The sequence below is a fragment of the Heliangelus exortis genome, chromosome 27 (assembly GCF_036169615.1).
Source record: "Heliangelus exortis chromosome 27, bHelExo1.hap1, whole genome shotgun sequence".
NCBI lineage: Eukaryota > Metazoa > Chordata > Aves > Apodiformes > Trochilidae > Heliangelus > Heliangelus exortis.
The window spans coordinates 1,449,438-1,471,316 of record NC_092448.1 but is presented as its reverse complement, the minus strand read 5'-3'; the positions used below and the strand labels follow the sequence as shown (position 1 = coordinate 1,471,316).

Genomic DNA, 21,879 nt, shown 5'->3' with positions numbered 1-21,879 from the left:
TCCAAAAGCCGAGCGCCGTTCGATGTTAACTATGCGCTGCTCCATAGACTTCATGGCCCGAGTGACTTGGTCTTGTAGGGCCGATATTTTATCCTCTATTCCAGAAGATGTAGCCGGCTGGGTACCGATCTTTCTCGGCAATAAGGGCAGTGGCAGGGGTGGGCCTTGGCAGCAACTGGAAGGGCCTTCGGCTGCCGGCTCCACCCCGTCATTTTTGGGGTGGTTGTCCACTTCGTCTGGGCCGATGTCAGAAAGCATCTCGGCCACAGACTGGTGGGTTTTACCAGTCATGCCCTTTATGGCCGGTTTATCGTTCTTTATCCCCAGGTATGCCTGTTTGGGGTTTTCTTCTTTTTCAGGGGGTGGTGCCGAGGGGGTCATGGCGGGTGTTGCGGTCCCCTGCAGAAGCGGCTCGGTGAGCGCGGCTTCTGCGACGGCTTTTATATCCTTTAATAGGTCGATTATCACCCCCCATGTATCATCTATCCCAGTTTTTACTCTGGCTACTTCTTGATTATGGAGTTTTTCCAGCAGCTTGCAGACCTCCTGCCAGAGGTCTGACGCAGCTGCAGAGGTGGGGAAAAGTTCACGCTTTTCTGCCACTGCCAGGTTTTCCTTGGTGAGGGAACTGGCTGATAGACCCATCTTGCTTTTTTTTTTTTTTTTTTTTTTTTTTTTGGTCAAAAGCAGGTAAAGAAAGGGTAATAGATCTTCTTACCCAAGTTGCTGAGTGAAGGTTTTGTAGAGGGATTCGCTCCTGGTTGCTCGTAGAGGGGGGGCCTAGACCGAAGGTCTATGCCCGCATTCTCCACCAGATGTTGCCAGAAATGGACGCAACCGAGAGTGTGAGCTCGAATCTGAAGCCCAGGACCGGAGCTATAGGTAGTTCAAGTCAGTAGCAGAGACCAACTATGACCAGCCAGGCGCTGCATCAGCTCTACAGTGAGCTGCCTGGTTGCTCCCAGCCTCACCTTTTATTGGCCCCAGGTCTTGGGCATGCTCAGTGGGGCCAGCCCTAACCGGGCACAGGTGAGACTAGGCACCAGCCTGGCTTGTCACCCGGTGATTCCTGGCACCTGTATCCTACAGTTTTCAGTTAATAAGTTGACATCACCCTGGTGCAGGGTGCTCCAGGGCTGTAGATCCACATTGCCCCTCCGTGCTTCCCCATGGCCTGCAGGGGACAGCTGCCCTCTCCCCATAGTCTGCAGGGGAACTTCTGTTCTGGCCCTTCCTTCATTCACTGACCTTGGTGTCTTGTGGAGGGCTGGGAGCAGGCTTCCACGTCCTTCTCCATGGACATCTTGGGCATTTTCTGCCACAGACATTCCATGGTCACCAAAGGCAGCTGCTGACCCTGAGGGAGGTGCTCACCTGGTAATGGGCACCCTAGGTCTCCACAGCCCTTATATACCCCCAGGGTCACCGCATTGACCCCCATGACAATGGTGTCGAGGCACAAGACCCTGCATCACAAAGACCTGATGGTGGCTGTGGAGATGCCCAGGCCTGGAACTGGCTGGGACTGTGTCACAGAACAATGGAATCATGGAATGGGTTGAGTTGGAAGGGTTAAAGATCATCTTGTTCCAACCCCCTGAATGCATGGGTAGGGACACCTCCCAGTCAACTGAAGCCAACCCTGCCCTGTTCCCCGGGGAACTCACTTCTTAAACCCATCCACAGCATCAGTCTCAGTCAGAGCTGGTGGACAGACAGCTGAGTATCAGCCAGCTGTGTGCCCGGGTGGTCAAGAAGGCCACCAACATCCTGGCTTGTATCAGGAATAGCATGGGCAGAAGGAGTAGGGAAGTGATCGTGCCCATGGATAAAGACAGGCAATAGTGTTGGCACACATTCTGGACACTGAGGCACTGTCACATCCTTCCAGGAGGACTCTGGATCCCTGATGGCACTGTGACCCTCATCATCTCGTGAACTTCCCACCCACCACATCACCCACCTCTTCAATCCAGACATCACCAGTCTGGCTACAACAGGACAATGGCAGAGCATGGCAAAGGGCTTGCTAAAGGCCAGGTGCACCCCATGTCTTTCTGTCCCCTGCTCACTCTGCTTCAGCAATCCCCTCTTTGTCCTTCACCTGCCTGGAGCAGGAAGGACCCCATCACTGTCCCAGGGACTGAGGTCATAGAATCATAGAATCCTAGAATGTTAGGGGTTGGAAGGGACCTCTAGAGATCATCCAGTCCAACCCCTCTGCCAAAGCAGGATCAGCTAGGGCAGGCCACACAGGAGCACACCCAGGGATGTGTTGAAAGTCTCCAGAGAAGGAGACTCCACAACCTCTCTGGGAAGCCTGTTCCAGTGCTCCCACAACCTCACAGTCAACAAGTTTTTGGTCATGTTGAGATAGAACTTCCTATGTTCTATCCATCTATCTACCCATTTTTCCACTGGAAAGAGATTGGCCCCTTCCTTTCGACACCCACCCCTCACATATTTACAGACATTCATGAGATTCCCTCCTCAGCCTTCTTTTCACAAAGTTAAACAGCTCCAACTCTCTCAGTTATTCTTCATATGAGAGATGTTCAGGTCCCTTAATAATCCGTGGAAATGAAGTGCTCCCCCAAAATCTGGGGGAGTCAGCCCAAAATATGATGGAATGGTATAATTTCCCAAATCAAAACTGGGAGTGTAATTACCAACCAAGTTTTTTATCTCTGTATGAAACACTACTGCACCATGCACCATGATATACATCAGTATTGAGGACCCTATTGCAACGATGGTTCTTAAGCAGCTCTTACAAAAGAAAACCCACATAGTAACAGCAACTCCAGCTGCAAAAACACATATCACATACCCTAAATACCAAAGGTAAGGCATGATTGGTTTAATCTCCAACCCTGTGAAATTTCCAAAGAACAAGGTCTGATTCCAGCTCAGCAAAGCCATTCTTCCACTGGAGATGGAATTCAAACTATTCAGGCAAATTAGTCAAAATTTAAACTGGACTCGAGCCAATTAGCTCGGGCCCCACGTTGGGCGCCAATAAATCTGTCATGGTTTAACACTGGCCCGGCAATTAAACCGAGTAACAGACGCTCTCTATTAATCTCTCTCTCTTCCCGGATAAGAAAGGAGAGAGAATAAGGGAGAGAGACTTATGGGTTGGAAACTAAACTACACAATTTTAATGAAACAGTAATGATAAATAGGAAAAATTAATAAATATATACAAATATACAAGAAAATGGATACCACATTCCTCCCCCCTTTCCCCCAATAGCTCTCACGTCACCACCGAGGCTGCAGGGCAGCCCTGGGAAAGTCCAGGCTGGACTCCTGGAGTCAGCAGCAATTGGGAACTGGAGGCAGGAACACACAGATATGGGCTGGCACGGATCAGGAGCACAGGCAGGCAAACAGACGGGATCCTTCCAGGATGCTGGGGTGAAGGAATGGAAGCAGGAAAGGCAGAAAGGGCAGGCAGCAGAAGCTGGAAGCAGGAAATCTGGCTTGGCCCTCGTGATTCCCTCAAATTTATACTGAGGATGACGTATATGGGACGGAATACTCTGTTTGGTCAATTCTGGCATCTATCTTGTCCGTTCCTCCCCAAAGGAGGGATGCAGGTGGGACCTCTTTATGTTTTCTTCAGAGCTGAGCAGTGTCCTTGGCTCTGCACACCAGTCTCTAGCAGTAACTATAAACATCAAGTGTTATCAGTCCTAGAAACACACACTGTCTGAGAAACTTGCTGTTAATTTCAGCAAGTGCAACTACTTACAAGAGACTTAGCTAAAAGCAAAAGTACAAGACAGAAAATCACCTTTATCCTGGCCCAAACCAGGACAGTCTCCTCGGGACTGTCTCCAGTAGACCCCAGTCTCTACTGAACAACTGGATCCAGTATTCCAGGTGTGGTCTCACCAGGTCAGAATAGAGGGGTAGGAAAACCTCCCTAGATTTGCTGGACATACTTTTCCTTATACACCTGACTGTTCACGGGCTGTGCTGGTCAAACTGGGAGGCAGACCCAGCTGATGGTGCTCACTGCCACTGACCACCTCCCACACAAGCTCTTGGGTGGCCATGGAGGGTCTCAATGGAAGGGCCTCAGGCAAACATTCACTGAAAGGTACTTTTTTCTGCTTAAACACAGAGAGACAGCAAACATATTCATTGAAACACTCTCTAGGTAACAAAAATAAAATAGAGATATACATAATGAGAAAGGACACATTCCCCTTTGGAAAAAATTTGAAGGGGAAAAGGGAAAAAACCTAAACCAAATAACCCATCTACAACCAAGCCCCAAAGAAACCCCTGAAAACTAGTTCGATTTGTAATGAGTTATGTAAGGAAAGAATTGTAGATTAAGTCAATCAATTCAATCCTTTTGAAAAATCATCCAGACATCCAGTTTCTTCAGGGCATTCTTCACCTCCTGGTTCCTCATGCTGTAGATGAGGGGGTTCACTGCTGGAGGAACCATTGAGTACAGAGCTGAAACCACCAGGTCCAGGGAGGGGGAGGAGATGGAAGGGGGCTTCAGGTAGACAAAGATGCCAGTGCTGATGAACAGGGAGACCACAGCCAGGTGAGGGAGGCATGTGGAAAAGGCTTTGTGCCTTCCCTGCTCAGAGGGGATCCTCAGCACAGCCCTGAAGATCTCCACATATGACACCACTATGAAAACAAAACATCCAAAATAGACACTGACCACAATAAGCCCAAGTTCCCTGAGGTAGGAGTGTGAGCAGGAGAGCTTGAGGATCTGGGGGATTTCACAGAAGAACTGGCCCAGGGAACTGCCCTGGCAGAGGGGCAGGGAAAATGTATTGGCTGTGTGCAGCAGAGCAGTGAGAAACCCAGTGCCCCAGGCAGCTGCTGCCATGTGGACACAAGCTCTGCTGCCCAGGAGGGTCCCATAGTGCAGGGGTTTGCAGATGGCCACGTAGCGGTCGTAGGACATGATGGTCAGGAGATAAAACTCTGCTGTGATGAAGAAGAAAAAGAAGAGCTGTGCAGCACATCCCTTGTAGAAGATGTCCGTGTTGTCCCAGAGGGAATTGGCCATGGCTTTGGGCAGAGTGGTGGAGATGGATCCCAGGTCAAGGAGGGAGAGGTTGAGGAGGAAGAAGTACATGGGGGTGTGGAGGTGGTGGTCACAGGCGATGGTGGTGATGATGAGGCCGTTGCCCAGGAGGGCAGCCAGGTAGATGCCCAGGAAGAGCCAGAAGTGCAAGAGCTGCAGCTCCCACCTGTCTGCAAATGCCAGGAGGAAGAACTGGCTGATGGAGCTGCTGTTGGACATTGGATGCCTCTGGGAATAGTGCACTGTCAGAGAAGGAAAATGTTAAATAAGTAATGTCAGAATTTTCTTGGCAGTTCTATTTAGCTTCTCACAGAAATCCCCAAAGCACCTTGCTCCATACAGGAAGAATTGGCAAGTTCCTTTCATGAGCAGAGGTTGGTGCTGGGTGATGGTGTCACTTGGAGAAAGGGCTGCACTCTTGGCTCTGCAGGTGTAGGTCCTGCTGTACAGAAATTGGTAAAAGGGAACACGGGGGGAATGGAGATTAAATCCACTCTTGACATCCATGAACATTTCAGAATTTTTACCCGCAATGTACCAGCCTGCAGAGCATACCTGTAGGGAAAGTTTTCACTTTTTCTCTTCTACTTACCTCATAAATAATGACGATTATTTTTAAGGCAGATATGCCTGAGATATCTACTGGTACTTAAGGGAAATATGGACGTAAAGTGTCAGTTTGGGAGAGCAGTGAAGAACATGAGGTCTCTCCATCAATTACACTCTCATCTGTTTCCTTCTGGAGGGCAGCCTGCAGCTCAAAAGGAACCCCCAAGATAGAGACACTGTTAGTGGTAAAGTTTGTCACATGAAAGCAGTGCTAAAAAAAAAGGGTGACGTGTATCTTCATGCCCAGTACTAAGGAACCAGGGTGGCAGAAGGCAGTTTCAGGGAAGATTGGGTTTTTATTTCAGTTCCCCCCCTCCCTCCTGGAGAATGTTCTTGGGTGTCTCAAACCCTCAGCATTTCTGCTGCACTCAGGGAAAAAAGAGCAAGGCAAAAGGATTGCCTGTGGCTGCGTGCAGAGAAGGGGGAGCTAGTCTGATGAAGGCAGGGTCAGCTCCTCCCCAGCCTCACAGAGGGCATTGCCCAGAGCTCCAGAGGGAAGATGGACACCTCCTTGGCATGGACACATCTGCTGCCTGGAACTGCCCCAGCCAGGAGCTGGTTCCTTGGCCCCATCTCCCTTCCTGCTCCTGCTCACAGAGCTCAGCCCAGCCCCTCTGTTCCCAGCTCTACCCTGCAGCCACTCAGGGTGTGCAGGGGCTAAAGAACAGGGCACACACCCCCTGAGGACAATGGAAAGAGGAGGCTGAGCTGAGCTGCTGGGGGGTGGAGGCACGTCCTGAGTTTCCCAGTCCCCCTCCAGGTGATGCTGGAGGAGTCTCAGCCCCTGCTCTCCCCTGCACAGCTGAGTTTCCATCCCACCAAGCTGAGCCAGGGACAAGTGGAAGCGGAGCCTGAGGAGAGCCCAGATTGGAGCAGGAAAGCCCTGCCCTGAAGGGACTCCTGAAAAAACCTCAGAAATCTTCTGGGCAGCAGCTGGAGCTGTGAGCAGCCCTGAGCAATTCATCCCTCTCTCACCAGCACCAGGACCCTGCCCTGTGCTCCCTGTCTCCTGCCAGCCACAGCTTCTGCCAGCACCAGCGAGCTCCCCGGGCAGGCTGAGAGCTGCCCCTGGCAGGCAGGCAGGCAGGCAGGCAGCAGAGTCCCTGTCCCAGCATACAGCCCCTGGGCTGCATAACCCTGCTCTGAAGGACAGCCCTGGACACTCCTGCCTGCACACACACCCTCACACCTCTTCACAATTCCCACGATTCACAACCTCTTCACAATTCCCCTCCAGGAACTGCACCACCTTCACTGCCCTGCACCAGACACTCACCATGGCAGAAGCTGGGAAGGTTCTCCTCCACTCAGCTGGCACTCATTCCCTCCATCTTCACCCCCTTGAAGCTCTCTCTGCCTTGCTCATCTCCCCCAGATACCCTGGCAGTGCCCTCAGCCCTGCTGCGCTCTGCAGAGGAGCTGCTCCTGCCCAGAGCTGTCTCTCTGCAGCACTGCCCACTTGCCAGCAGCTCCCTCCATCCCAGGAGCCCAGCTCACAGCTGTCAGGAGCCCTCTGGGGGGTTGATGCTGAGCCCATGACAATTGCTCAAGAGGAAAGGAGAGGAAGCTGCAGAAGCTTCTTTCTCCACAACAAAGTCCAAGGCAGAGTCCAAAGTTTCCAAAGTTTCTTGGCTTATGCCTGGGTCCCCCTGAGGGACAGCCCTGAGGAAGCATCCCCTGCAGGGTGTGGGGGGAGCAGGAAGCAGGAGGCAGTGATGGCAGGGGGGGGAAAGGAAGGTGCAGGTGGCCCTGGTGCTGAGGAAGCCTGGCTGTGTGTCAGGACTGCAAAGGGCCAGCCCTGAGCCCATTCCCCAAAGGTGCCAGCCCTGAGCCCCAGCCCCTGGCAAGGGAGGGAGATCCTGTCCCTCCCTCAGCCCTCAGGGCTCTCCTGGCAGCACTGGCATGTGGAGATGGGCAATGCCAAGGGCAGGACTATGGCCCGGCACCTCCCAGCCAGCCTCCTGCACATGGACAAGGAGGTCCTGAGCCCCAGTGCTGCTGGAAGCTCCACTTGTCTGCCCATGGCCATCAGGGACAGAGACAAGAGCCATCGGCAAAGGCCTTGGAGAGCTTGGCTCTGCCAAGTGTGCCTCCAGCTTTTCCACAGCTATTCCCTCTCTCATCTCCAGCACAGTCTGTCCTGGGCTGTCCCATCCCCTGTGCCTCTTGCCCTGCAGGCTCTGCTCCTTCACCCGCCTGCCCCACCTTGCTGTCCCCTTCCTCTCCTGACATCTCTGTGTCCTCCCTGCCTCTGCCTTGGCACACAGAGCCTTGGCCTGATCCAGGCTCCTTCTAGGGGATGTGGTGTTCCCCAGCATGGCCCTTGCAGTGACATTTCTTTCTTCTACTCTCCACTCCAGGCAACCCCAGCTGCACTTTGGGCCATTCTTTCTTACCCATGCTGTTTCCCACTCTGAAGGAAAGCTCCACCATGCCCAAACCTACCCTTCAGGCACACCCTGAAGTAGAGTAGGATACTGCTCTACAAGTCTCCACAGCACCGGATTTTGACCCGTCAACCTGTGTAGACTGGGCATTAGCTTGAGGACTCCAAACCCCATCTTGGGATATCTCTGCGCACTCTCCATGGAGAGTTATGGAGGTGTCTGAAGATCATATAATCATGATATATAATCATATATTCACGGAAATAGTTTGTTTGGAAGGGACCTCTCATGATCATCCATTCCAACTTCCCTGCTGTAATCAGGGACAGCCTCAACTAGATCAGGTTATCAGAGCCTCCTCAAGCTTGACCTTGAAAATCGCCAGGCTCGAGGCCTCAACCACCTCACTGGGCAATATGTGCCAGTTTATCCAGTACACTTATGATAAAGATCTTGTTCCTAACATCCAATCCAAATCCACTCTTCTCTAACTTTAACCCATTGCTTTTCATCCTATCAGTCCAGGCCCCTGCAACCAGTCCCTCCTCAGCTTCCACTAGGACCCCTAGAGGTACTGGAAGGTCCGTTGTGCTACAGTCAATACCACACAGGAGAATGAAAGAGAGGAAGGAGAAAACGTGTGTTGAAACTATTGCAGATTATATTGCAGAAACTATATGCACATTCCAAGTCTCTGCAGTGGTAGATGTAGCTCTCAGTACTGAGTAGGAAAGGAGAAGTCTGCCTTACAGAATATTCAGTACTCTGAGTGTGCAAACACAAAAAGGTTCTCTGGAGCAGCCAACATTGATTTACTAAGGAAAAGTCTTGCTTGACTAAGCTGATACCCTTCTGCAAAGGGGTGACCAAATGGGCAGATGAAGGGAGAGCAGTGGATGTCATATACCTTGACTTCAGTAAAGCTTTAGATACTGTCTCCCATAACATCCTAATAAGAAAACTCAAGAAATGAGGAACAGATGTTTGGACTGTGAGGTGGATTGGTAACTGGCTCAGCAACAGAGTTCAGAGGGTTGTGATGAGTGGCAGAGAGTCAAGGTGGAGGCCTGTGGCCAGTGGTGTTCCCCCGGGATCAGTACTGGGTCCAGTTTTGGTCAATCTCTTCATCAGCGACCTGAATGAGGGGATGGAATGTACCCTCAGCAAGTTCCTGATGATCCAAAGCTGGGAGAGGTGGCTGAGACACCAGAAGGCTGTGCTGCTCTCCATGGGATCTGGACAGGCTGGAGAGCTGGGTAAAGGTGAACTTCATCAAATTCAACAAGGACAAGCGTAGAGTCCTACATCTCGGTAGGAATAACACCAACCACCAGTGCAGATTAGGGGACATTCTGCTGGAAAACAGCTCCATGGAGAAAAATCTGGAGTCCCAGTGGACAGTAAATTCTCCATGGTTCAACAATGGGCCCTTGTGGCCAAGAGGGCCGATGGTGTCCGGGGGTGCATCTGGAAAAATGTGTCCAGCATATCTAGGGAGGTTTTCCTACCCTTCTACTCTGCCCTTGTGAGACCACACCTGAAATACTGGATCCAGTTGTTCAAGAGGCAGGGATCTGCTGGAGACAGTCCAAGGGAGAGCTAGGAGGATGATTAAGGAACTTGAACATCTTTCCTATGAAGAAAGACTGAGAGAATTTGGGCTGTTTAGCCTTGAGAAAAGAAGGCTTAGACCAGATCTTATGAATGCCTATAAATATCTGAGGGGTGGGTGTCAAAAGGAATAGGCCAATCTCTTTTCAGTGGTGCCCGTTAATAGAACAAGGAATAATGGGTTTAAGCTAGAACATAGGAAGTTCCACCTTCTATGAGGAGAAGGTGGAGAAACTTCTTGGAGGAGGAGAAACAAAATACCTCAGGTGCTCTCCCCTGGACATTACTGTTAGTAACTCCAGTTTTTACATGTGCTTATGGGGGAGTTCACCTGTGGAGGAGACGTCGTTCTGCATCATCTCCTTCTTTGCCAGGCTAATTAAAAAACCTTTCATGAATTTTGAATGGTTTACTATCAAAAAGGTATTGAAGACAGGTTGGAACCTGTCTGGTCCTGTTGCTGGGAACCAGCATGTTCCTGAATGTGGTTCAGGTCTTGTTTAAGATTACTTTTGACCCGTAATTTTTCTGCTCTTACTCTTCCTTTCATCTTTCTCCATCTCCTCTGGGGGAAGTGAGTGAATGGCTGCGTGATGCTGAGCTGCCTACCAGCTGCCTACTAGGATTACTTTTGACTCGTAATTTTTCTGCTCTTACTCTTCCTTTCATCTTTCTCCATCTCCTCTGGGGGAAGTGAGTGAATGGCTGTGTGATGCTGAGCTGCCTACCAGGGTAAACCCACAAGGAGGAAGGAGCTTAGCACCTGTTTACCTGTTTTGATGTCCCAGTAAGTCCCTCCTGGCCCTGTCTACTTGTGTTTCTGTTGTTCCCTAGCAAGGAATGCATCACATGTTCAAGATCAAACATGCAAAAGGGGTTTAAGTGACAGAAAATCAGGCCAGGCCAACAGTACAAATTTACAAATTTTAAACAATAGTAGCACAGCAAGCAGCAATTATATGATGAGATTTAAAACAACCTAGAAAATGTTTGTGGCCTTCACCTGAAGGAAGCCTAAGGACTCTAGATGCATTTGGTCATTTGACTTTTGTTTCAGATCCTCTGCAGTGTCCTGCCATCATGAAAATATGTTGGTCCTCCCGAGAGATGATTCAGTGTCACATCTCACCACCCAGCAGGTGGCTCACATTAAAGTCCAGGCTCACTTTGCCATTGTCAGAGACACAGAAAGGGAAGACCTGGAAGATGATTCACCTCTTTCTATGTGTGACACTCAAAAAAGCCCAGAAAAATCAGTCTCGACCTCTTTTCAGCCACTGATCAGCAAGTCTGCTTGGAGAAGATTTTGTCCTTAATTCCAGACACCACTCAGACAGGAACAGACCTTGGGCAGTCTCCAGCCCATCCTCTTTCTGAAGGCAAAGTTCCACCTGAATTCAGGCCAGGCTACTCACAGCTTTGGCCAGCTTGGTGGTATTGATCTGGGTGGCAAAAGTCTACAAGAGCAGAACCTCCACAGTCTCTCTGAGACCCTATCCCTGTGCCACTGCTAGATTGTCTCCCTGGTCTTTTATTGACTTCCTTTTTCCTTTCCTTTCCCATCAAGTTGATCAAGAGTGACATAACTCAACGCATGATAAGACAATGGAGGGTAATCACCTCCAGGCTTTTGAACTTTCCTTAGCTGACTCTTAGAGACACTGCAGATGATCTGTGGGGTCTCTCAGGTTATCCCGCCTACCTGAGGGTAGTCATCTCTTCACTGGATGTGTCACACTAGATCCCTTTGACTACTGTCTGTGCTTTGACTGTTTCCCTTGACTGGTGACCTTGTTCAGACACAACCTGAAGTAGGTATTTGCATTAAACTCTTTAGGGTCACTGAAGGTGCTCTGGAGTACAGAGATGCCACAGTGGAGCACGACATGACAGGAATGCATCAGGAGACCACTTTCCGCCTTGAGCAGGATCAAAGCCAAGCAGAAGATCTGATTTTGTCTGATCAAACAGGAGGCACCTGTCATCAAGCAACTGTGTACTACACCAGGATATCTGTTAATATCTGGGACTATATTCACCACTCTGCAGTATCACTTTGTCCATAGGAGTCTCTTCAAGGCAATTCTCAACTCCTTGTTCCTCAGGCTATAGATGACAGGGTTAAACACGGGGGGCACAATTGTGTAAAACAGGGCAAGGTATTTGTCAGTGTCTACAGAGTCCCTTGAGCGTCGCTTGAAGTAGAACACTGTGGCTGAGCCATAGAAGAGAGTGACCACCCCAAGGTGTGAGGAGCAGGTAGAAAAGGCTTTGTGTCTGCCAGCAACTGAAGGCATTTTCAGAACTGCCCTGATAATTTTAGTGTAAGAAAGAACTATCAAGGAAAAGGGAAGGACTACAAAAACTAGGACAATGGTGTACATAGTCACTTGGTTCCAGAAAGTGTCTGCACAGGCCAGTTCCAGCAGAGGAGGAACATCACAGAAGAAGTGATGAAGGTCGTGGGATGCACAGAAGGGCAAAGTGAACACCTGGTATGTCTGAACTACTTGCACTGGTACAACAACCATCCCTGATCCCAGCAGCAGTGTGACACAGAGCCCCCTGCTCATGATGAGGCTGTAGTGCAGAGGGTCACAGATGGCTGTGTAGCGGTCATAGGACATGGCAGCCAGCAGAAGGCTTTCGGTACCACCCAGCAAAAGCAGGAAGTAGAGCTGGACAGCACAGCCAAGGAAGGAGATCCTGCCATCTCCCATCAGGAAACCCACCAGCATCTTTGGCAGAGTGACTGATGTGTAGCAGATCTCCAGGAAGGACAAGTTCCTCAGGAAGAAATACATGGGGCTGTGGAGGCTTGAGTCCACCACTGTGATGAGTGCAATCAGGCTGTTCCCTGTGAGGACCACCAAGTAGATGAGCAGGAAGACTGTGAAGCGCAGGCCCTGCAGGCTGGAGTGGTCAGAAAACCCCAGGAGAATGAATCCAGGTCCAGCAGTGTGATTCTCCAAGCCTTTTCTTTGGGGCATTTCCCTCCAACAGCAGGCTCTTTGAGGGTGCTGATGTCCTGTCCACCATCCCATGGCAAGCCTAGAGAAAGATCCAACAAACATTAGCAGAGGTGTGATTGCAGGATTAGGGGAGCTTGGCCAAGGAATGTGTGCATGTCTGGACATCTAACATGGGTTGCTCTGGGCAAGGAGGTGTGTTAAGAGAAGAAAGGAAAGAATCCTTGAGCCTGATTGACTGGGTTTGGTCATATGGATGAAACAATCTTGATTTTCTTCTTCAGAGGTGATTTTATGGAGTAGAATGCTTGGTAAAAAAAGAGAAAGCAAATTGATACATCTGAGCCCTTTTACCAACAGTTGTGCTCATGTTCCTTGTGCAGATCTTATACGAGCTACATTTTATGTGAGAACATTAAGAAACAGGGTGGAAAGGAGGAAAACGACAAAAAAGGAAAAGACACAACAGTCTAGGCTGATTTTGCAACCAAAATTCAGCAAGGTAGGTCAATGTGATTCTTGGACCTTGGTGAGACATTAATCCCAGATCTCCTGCCATGTAAGGGCTCATCCTCTGATGCTGTGTCCACATACAAAGATCTTAGAGACTATCTTAGATCAGAATCATTCATTTCATGAAGGGTGAATTCCATCAAAAGAAAAAGAGGATTCTATCTGCCAATGAAGCTGGTGACAATGATGCTCCAGGGGGCATTCTGACAAGAGGAATAAGTCACAGATTATGCGTAAATCAGCAGTTTTCAGGGTGCTAAAACACATTTTTATACAAGCAAACTGCTTCATATAGTTTCCAGTCCTACAGTAAAGAAAAGGATTAAAGGTGGGTGATCCCTCCCCACCCAACACATGACTTTCCTGAACAGATCTGTCTTCTATAACTTCTGTGTGAGTCCAGAATAATTCAACATTCCCAAACTTCCTGCTCTCTCCCATGTATTCCTGATGGGTTACAAATCCAGCTCAGGACCCATTTGCTCTGATCCCAACCCTGCCATGCTTCCCAGTCCCCTGCAGCCCTGGCAGAAGCACAGCAATGCTCTTGCTGCCTGAGGAGCGGAGCCTTCCCCGTGCATTTCCCACCTTCCCAAAGAGTAACAACTCCTTGCTGGGAACACTTGGAGGATGGGAGCTCCAAGCAAGCAGCACCACAGTAGCAGATATCTCCTTATGAAGAAGAAACTCAGTTGAAAGATGTTTAAGGATCTGTCTGACATGGGGAAGGAACATCTCCTTCCCACAGGACTGAGGTTGCTGGCTGTGTCTCTCCCCCTTCCACTAACACCCACTGAGATGTACCCATGAACCCTGGTGGATAAATGGTGAGAAGAGCAGGTCAGAAAACATGTAATAAAAGCATTCAGATTGGCCAAGTGAAAGACACAGGGTGGTTTTCTCCAGAGAAATATCTGAATTCACAAAAAGTTGTGGTCCTCATAGTTGGAGTCTTTTTACAGGGTGCTGATGCTTTCTGCCTGTGAGTTTTCTCTATCTCACAGAGGAGTTGTGCAACATTTCCAGCATAAAATTAGGGTTGTCTCTAAGAAAGTTCTCCATGATTGTCTCCTAATCTACCCACTTATTCCAACGAAGGTACAGAGAAACGAAATACTTCTATATTCTAAAAACACTGAGATAAGCACATTTATTTTAAATTGAGGCTTTACCCCAAAGCAACCAATGCCATGCAGGTTATCCACATACCAGCATTTCCTGCATGCTTCAAAATGTCCTCAAACATCCAGCCTCTTCTTTTCAACTCTCAGACATCTCAGTGCTTCACAGAAGCCGAGGCAGAGCACAGCTCAGGGTCTCTTTGCTGATGGGAAACTACCAGAGCCCTTCTCACACGGTGACTCTCTGACGGGCAGCAGCTCTCCAAGCTGAAGGCAGCCCATGCCAGGCAGCCCAGCCAAGCTGCTCAGATGCCTGCAACTGCTTCTGGCTGTGTCTCTGCCACTCCAGGTGTGCCAGGAGGGTTTACCACTGTCAGGATCCAGCAGGCAGGCAGGAGCACACTCCTCAGTCCATGATGCTGCAGGAGGCAGCAGTGACCTCTCTTCCTCACTCTCATTCCCCTGGAAACCACCTGGATGTCGTTCTCTGGGCTCTTTGTCTCTCTCCCCTGTTTATAAGACATGGTAACAAAGCAGCATCAGGAGAGAAGGTGGGGATGCTGGTGCTGACATTTCTCCTCCCTGGGCACCCACAGCACCAGGAACAATTTCAGAAAAATGTCAGAATCATGGGCGTCAGCCTAGTTATCAACAACAACTTTACTGTAGGCCTCTACGAAGTGAAGAAACTGAGTCATGAGATTGAGCATCTCAAAGGGAAAGTTTTTAACTTGTTGAAGGGGGAAAAACAACCAATAACCAAGGAAGCAGAAATTCATCCAATTCAGTCTGGGTTTAGCTTAATCATAGAATCGCAGACTCATAAAATAACTTTGGTAGGAAAAGACCACTAAGATTATCAAGTTCAACAAATAATTTTACTTTTCCAAGTCCACCACTTTACCAAGTCCCTCAGCACCATGTCTTTTAAACAGCTCCAGGGAAAGTGACTCCACCACTACCCTGGGCAATACCTTTCAGGGTCTGACACTCTTGTGGTGAAAAATTTTTCCTAACATCCAAACTCAACCTCCCCTGACACAACTCTAGGTCTAGTAAGACAAGATATCTTATTAGTGGTTACTTGGAAGAAGAGACCATGCCCCACCTGGCTCCAACCTCCTCTCAGGGAGCTGTAGAGAGCAAGAAGGTCTCCTGACAACCTCCTTTAATCCAGGCTCAACACCCCCAGGTCCCTCAGACTCCCCTCAGAAGACTTTTGCTCCAGACCCTTCCCCATCTCTGTTGTTTTTCTCTGGACAGTTTGACCAGCACAGCCCATGAACAGAGAGAGCAGCACCCCCAGCTTGGGGTGGGGGGCAGCCTGGGGACAGGGTGCAGAGATGGGTGTCCAGGCCAGCCCAGAGGTGCTCAGCTCTGTGGGAGCACAAACAACACCATCTCTTCCCAGGGGTGCCATCAAGGTCAGTGGCACAGACCGTGTCCTCAGGTCACTTCACCTGGACACTAACGTCCCCTGGGAAGCCACCTGAATGCAGTACTGAGATCTGCTTCGTTCAGCCAAGGTCCACCAGCCTCTCCCAGCTGGAAGTTCTGTTCTGAGAAGGCAACTGCACCTCAGATAGGGACATTTCTGTCTTCCATGAAGGACAGCAAAGGGGATTGGAGAATTACCTGCTGGTCAACATCACCTCGGTCTCTGGGATGGTGAGGGTGCCCAGGGTTCTGCAGACCACTCCACTGAGGTGGCCAAAGGTCATAATCATCGAATCACAGGATTATTTTGGTTGGAAGGGACCTCTAACGGTCATCCAGTCCAACCCCCATGCACTAACCAGGGACACCCTATACTAGATCAGGTTACTCAGAGCCTCCTAAAGTCTCACCATGAATATCTCCACGGATGAGGCCTCAACAGCCTCCATGGGCAACCTGTTCCATTTTTCCCAGTACCCTCATGGTAAACAATTTTTTCTTAATATCTAATCCAAATAAACTCCTAACTTAAACCCATTGCTCCTTCTCCTATCAGTCCAGGCTCTTGGAAATAGTCCCTCTTCAGGATTCCACTGGGCTCCCTACAGGTACTGGAAGGTCCATTGTGCTACAGTCAGTACCACACAGGAGGATGAAAGAGGGGAAAGAGAAAACTTGTGTTGATTCTGAGGGGATTCCACATCTCTGCAGTGGTAGATGTAGCTCTCAATAATGAGGAGGAAAGGAGAAGTCTGCCTTACAGAATATTCAGTACTCTGAGTGTGCAAACACAAAGAAGGTTCTCAGGAGCAGCCAACATTGAGTTACTAAGGAAAAATCTTGCTTGACTAACCTGATATCCTTCTATAGAGGAATGACCAAATGGGTAGTCTAGAGGACCAATGGTGTCCTGGGGTGCAACAGCAGAAGTGATCTAGCAGATCTAGGGAGGTTTTCGAACCCCTTTACCCTGCTCTGGTGAGACCACATTTGGAATACTGGATGCGATTTTGGATTCCCCAGTTCTAGTGGGACAGGGATCTATCAGAGACCGACCCAGGGAGAGATAGGAGATGATTAAGGAACTTGAGCATCTCTCCTATGAAGAAAGACTGAGAGAATTTGGTCTGCTTAGCTTTTTTGAAAAAAGAAGCCTGAGGGGCTTCATGAGTGTTTATAAATATCTGAGGTGTGGGTGTCAAAAAGAATGGACCTATCTTTTTTCAGTGTTGCCTGTTACTAGGACAAGGAATAATGGGTTTAAGCTAGAACATAAGAAATTCTACCTCAATATGAGGAGAAACTTACTGACTGTGAGGTTAGGGGAACACTGAAACAGGCTGTCCAGAGAGGTTGTGGAGTCTCCTTCTCTGGAGACTTTCAACACATCCCTGGGTGTGCTCCTGTGTGTCCTGCCCTAGGTGACCTTCTTTGGCAGAGGGGTTAGACTGGATGATCTCTAGAGGTCCCTTCCAACCCCTAACATTCTAGGATTCTATGATTCTATGACCTCAGTCCCTGGGACAGTGATGGGGTCCTTCCTGCTCCAGGCAGGTGAAGGACAAAGAGGGGATTGCTGAAGCAGAGTGAGCAGGGGACAGAAAGACATGGGGTGCACCTGGCCTTTAGCAAGCCCTTTGCCATGTTCTGCCATTGTCCTGTTGTAGCCAGACTGGTGATGTCTGGATTGAAGAGGTGGGTGATGTGGTGGGTGGGAAGTTCACGAGATGATGAGGGTCACAGTGCCACCGGTGATCCAAAGTCCTCCTTGAAGGATGTGATGGTGCCTCAATGTACAGCACTTTTGCCAACACTATTGCCTGTCTTTATCCATGGGCATGATCACTTCCCTACTCCTTCTGCCCATGCTATTCCTGATACAAGCCAGGATGTTGGTGGCCTTCTTGACCACCCGGGCACACAGCTGGCTGATACAGCTGTCCACCAGCTCTGACTGAGACTGATGCTGTGGATGGGTTTAAGAAGTGAGTTCCCCGGGGAACGGGGCAGGGGCGCCAAATGTGGGAAAAAATCCGCGGAGGCTTAAGGAACGACACGTAGTCACCAATATGGTTAAAGTGAAGTCATTTATTAACAGTGGACACTCGCTTTATATAGAGCCTTTGTTTATATAACGATATCTTGCAGGTGGCTATATCTTGGACACAAATCCTGTTCTCACAGAACTTCTGCTGGCTACCTCATTATCCTGTTATTCTTCTTTTCTGCTGCCAGTTCCCTTTTTTCCCATAGCTCATCTTTCAGTAACCTTGCAACTGGGTCTCAAGGCCCTTAGTTTACTCTAACTAAAGCTAAATAGTCAGGATTGCTCACATGTCTCTTTTCTTCCAGACAGTTTCCCAACATATCCCCCTTTTTGTTTTTGAGCAACCCTGACTTACTTCATCACGTGAGATAACATGCTAATAATACATTGGCATAAACAACATACTAATAATACAAAAGCATCAAAACCAATAATAACAAATATAATTGATAAACCTTGTCTAATTAAATCTCTAAGCTATTCCCATATCCTTAAGTGATTTAACCATTCATTTAACCCAATATATGCAACAGTTAATTTTTCATGTTATCTTAATCAATTGTTTTTGTTGTGAATTGACTCTGAATGATCAGATATATTCATGCAAATACACTCCATCAAAGTCTTCACAAACATAACCTAAAAGCTAATAATAAAAAGTCAGTGGCAGCACAATATTATAAAACTGCATGTCTGACACTATCAACATCTTTTAGCATCTGCGTTAAAATACCAGAAGTTAAGTTCATCTACTTAGCAGTGCAACAGAATAGCACAATCAACAATCAACACATAGACAAGGGATCCCATAATCAACATATGAATTGCAACATTAACAAGAACCTATTATCAATACAATATGAAAAGCACATTTCACACTGCAGTGGAAGGACTTAAATACCTTTTTATTATGAGGAAGGTCTGGTGTCCACTGGTGCATAGAACCAAGAGGGTAGAGGAGGCTTATCCGACAAAAATTCATCGGGGGGCCCCAAAAGCGTCCCCAGACCCCTCCCGGGTCACGGCACAGTGGAGTCCTGGTTTCCCTCATGGTTGCCAAATTGAGGCTCAAAAAGGCCTAATAAACAAAGACAGCAAAGGCACACACTTTTTCCTTTCCCCCCCCCTTTTTTTTTTTTTTTTTTTTTCTGCTGTGGTGTCTGCAGCAGGGCTCATTTTCTGAGCAGCAGCAGTGTCTGTGGGGGCAGAGACAGCAGCTGCAGCTGTAGCAGATACACTGGCAATGCTCACCAGCCGTATCTGAGCTATGCCCTTGTGTGAGGGGGGGCAAGAAGCGGCTGCACAGGCAGGAGTGGGGGTGCTCTCTGTAGGAGGAGCAGCTCTCACTCTCCACAGCAACTCTCGGCCTCCTAAAAGGCATACTTGTTCTCATAGCTGTGGGGTTTTTTTGGGTTTTTTTTATCTCTGTATGAAACACCAGTGCACCATGCACAACAATATAAATCGAGAACCATATTGCAATGATGGTCCTTAAGCAGCTTTATCTGCTTCTAGCATTTGCTCAGAAGCTTCTAACAATTGGGCTGCTGTAGCACCTTTTGGGAGTAGTCCTAATGCACGTTTAGTTTTTTTCATTAGCATTGTCATATGCTGACATATAAAAAATTTGTTTTCATCTCTTCTGTCAAATCGGGATGTGTGTGATATTACCACTGAATATAAGTGATCCACAAATTTTGGATATGGCTCTGCTCCCCCCTGTTTAATATTTGTAAAAGAGGGAGTTGCTTGTGCAGGATCATGCACAGTTCGCAAAGCTTTATGCGCCAATTCTTGTGAAAGTTGTAACACTTCAGTTTGAAACCACGCCTGCAGATCTGCACGTACAAAAGGACAAGCACCAAGTAACATTTGTGCTTGCACTCCGTATAATGCATCGGTGTTCTGTCTAGGAATCACAGCTGCATTTTCACACAGCATTTGCCATTTATGATGCAATTGCAATTGTTGAGAAGGAGTTAACAGAGTATTCATGAGCATTTTTGTGTCATATGGCGTCAACAATTGAGCAGTAAAAAGATGTTGCAAAATAGATTGAGCAAATGACGATTTCAAACCATACTGCGTAATGGCAGCTTTGGCTTCTTTTATCATTTTCCAATCTAATGTGACCCATTGACTTCCTCCTCCTGGTCCCCCAGTCACTGGAAAAGCCATCGGACCCATATTGGGAACCATTTCTTCTTCAACTATAGCATTTTGAATAATTCCCTTCCACCTAGTTACTGGATACACACTTCCGCCCCCCCCACTCCCCCCCATGTTGGATCTGGAAGAGGTGGAGCAGTAGGTGTTAAAGGGTTAAGGGAAGTAGGAGCAGGGATAGGGAACGGATCAGGGGATAAAAATGGATTAGTGCCCCTGGGTTGTTCAGGGTGTTCCCCGGAGCAAAAAACTAGGGTTTTTTCAGGGGTATACTCATCCTTGGTCTCCAGTTCTTTCAGTTTCTTCAGCAGTTCCCTGAGTTGCTTGTCTCCGAGTTCCAGTTCTTTCCTTGGTTGTTGCTCTATAGCAGGCACTGATGGTGTTGACAGATGAAGCAGAGGATTAATTGATGGCAACTGTGGTCAAGAAGATAAATCAGGCATCGGAGGTGGAGAGGAAGGCAGCGGTGGCAGAGTGTTCGGGAGCAGGTTGCTTTTTGTTTTGCTTCTCATAGGGCAGTACCTATGGCTTCCCAAGTAGGTAACTCAAAAACGGTACCCATCGAGGGGATCAAGTCTCTATCCCGTGCCCATTTCAGTAATTCACGTAAGGTCCTGCCTTCGTGTGATAAACCTCTCTTAGAGAGAATACATTGGAGGAGCTTAACTACTGCCTCTTCTTTAGAGAGTGTAGACCCCATCTCCTCCCCAGCCGCTCACCTTTTCCTTGGCAAGATTCTTCAATTCCGAGGTACCTCTTTCGTTCCATAGCCGGGCACCAGCTACACAGACCGCCGGGGCAGCAGTCTCCTTTCGACTGGCTTCTCCGCTCCTGCCGCACCGTTCCTTCAGTCGGCTTTTTCGCTACCCTCTCATCCCAGCTGTCTTCATCGCCCCTGGAAGCAACAGCGATAGGGTCCCTGTTCGGGCGCCAAATGTGGGAAAAAATCCGCGGAGGCTTAAAGGACGACACGCAGTCACCAATATGGTTAAAGTGAAGTCGTTTATTAACAGTGGACACTCGCTTTATATAGAGCCTTTGTTTATATAATGATATCTTGCAGGTGGCTATATCTTGGACACAAATCCTGTTCTCACAGATCTTCTGCTGGCTACCTCATTATCCTGTTATTCTTCTTTTCTGCTGCCAGTTCCCTTATCTTTTTCCCATAGCTCATCTTTCAGTAACCTTGCAACTGGGTCTCAAGGCCCTTAGTTTACTCTAACTAAAGCTAAATAGTCAGGATTGCTCACATGTCTCTTTTCTTCCAGACAGTTTCCCAACAATCTGCCTTCCCATTTCCTGGGGTTCAGAGTTTGGCCTGATTAATCCATAAAATAAATAAATAAATTCATAAACAAACAAATAAATAAATAGTGGCTTCAGAGCCACCTTTACAGAACCTTTTCCTCACTGCAATCACGGCCTCCAGTGACCTTCTCTAACAAGTTTCTGGGGAGGCTTTGTCACTAATGGGACCCATTGGAGCCCATCAATACTTCACCATAACTTTGTTTTTGTTTTGGCTTTAACTTCTAAAAACGGTTATTTTTTCAGTCTCCTGTCAGTACCTGAGGATCATGGACTCAGTCCTGATGGCACCAGGGGGCCCATTACAGTTCTAAGCAGGCATGAGTCACCCTGTGGTGTTTTTAGTGTTCAAGATTTGCACAGCTAATTGGAGAGGTTCCATTGTGGAGGAAGAAAACAAAGAGCATATAACAAAAATTATTGAAAAGTTCTAGTTCACTGGTTTTCAGTTTAGGAACTGTATATTCAACTGGTATTGGTGCAGAGTGTCTCTGAAAGAGGGCTGGACAGTGAGGAAAAACCTTTGAGATACAACGCTTCATGAAGAACATTGCTCCTCACCTCCCCAAACACAACATTGCTCTCATTGGCTCCCTGGGAAGGGTCTGAGATAATTTGCCTCCACCACCTTGTCACCACC

At 48.4% G+C, this 21,879-nt stretch overlaps 2 protein-coding genes across 2 annotated transcripts; both read right to left on the bottom strand.

The window, feature by feature from the left end:
- Positions 1–4,360: 4,360 nt before the first annotated feature.
- LOC139787645 (olfactory receptor 14A16-like) lies at positions 4,361–5,362 on the bottom strand. Its single transcript, XM_071726905.1, has one exon. The coding sequence runs from the start codon at positions 5,285–5,287 to the stop codon at positions 4,361–4,363; it is 927 nt and encodes a 308-aa protein (XP_071583006.1). The 5' UTR covers positions 5,288–5,362.
- Positions 5,363–11,688: 6,326 nt separating this feature from the next.
- On the bottom strand, positions 11,689–12,672 carry LOC139787810 (olfactory receptor 10AG1-like). The gene has a single exon (XM_071727143.1). It carries the CDS (start codon positions 12,663–12,665, stop codon positions 11,727–11,729), a length of 939 nt encoding a protein of 312 aa, XP_071583244.1. The 5' UTR covers positions 12,666–12,672; the 3' UTR covers positions 11,689–11,726.
- Between the last annotated feature and the right edge of the window lie 9,207 nt (positions 12,673–21,879).

Excerpts from the sequence above, each read along its gene's own strand:
- LOC139787645 (XM_071726905.1), bottom strand. The coding sequence starts at position 5,287 with ATGTCCAACAGCAGCTCCATCAGCCAGTTCTTCCTCCTGGCATTTGCA.
- LOC139787810 (XM_071727143.1), bottom strand. The coding sequence starts at position 12,665 with ATGCCCCAAAGAAAAGGCTTGGAGAATCACACTGCTGGACCTGGATTC.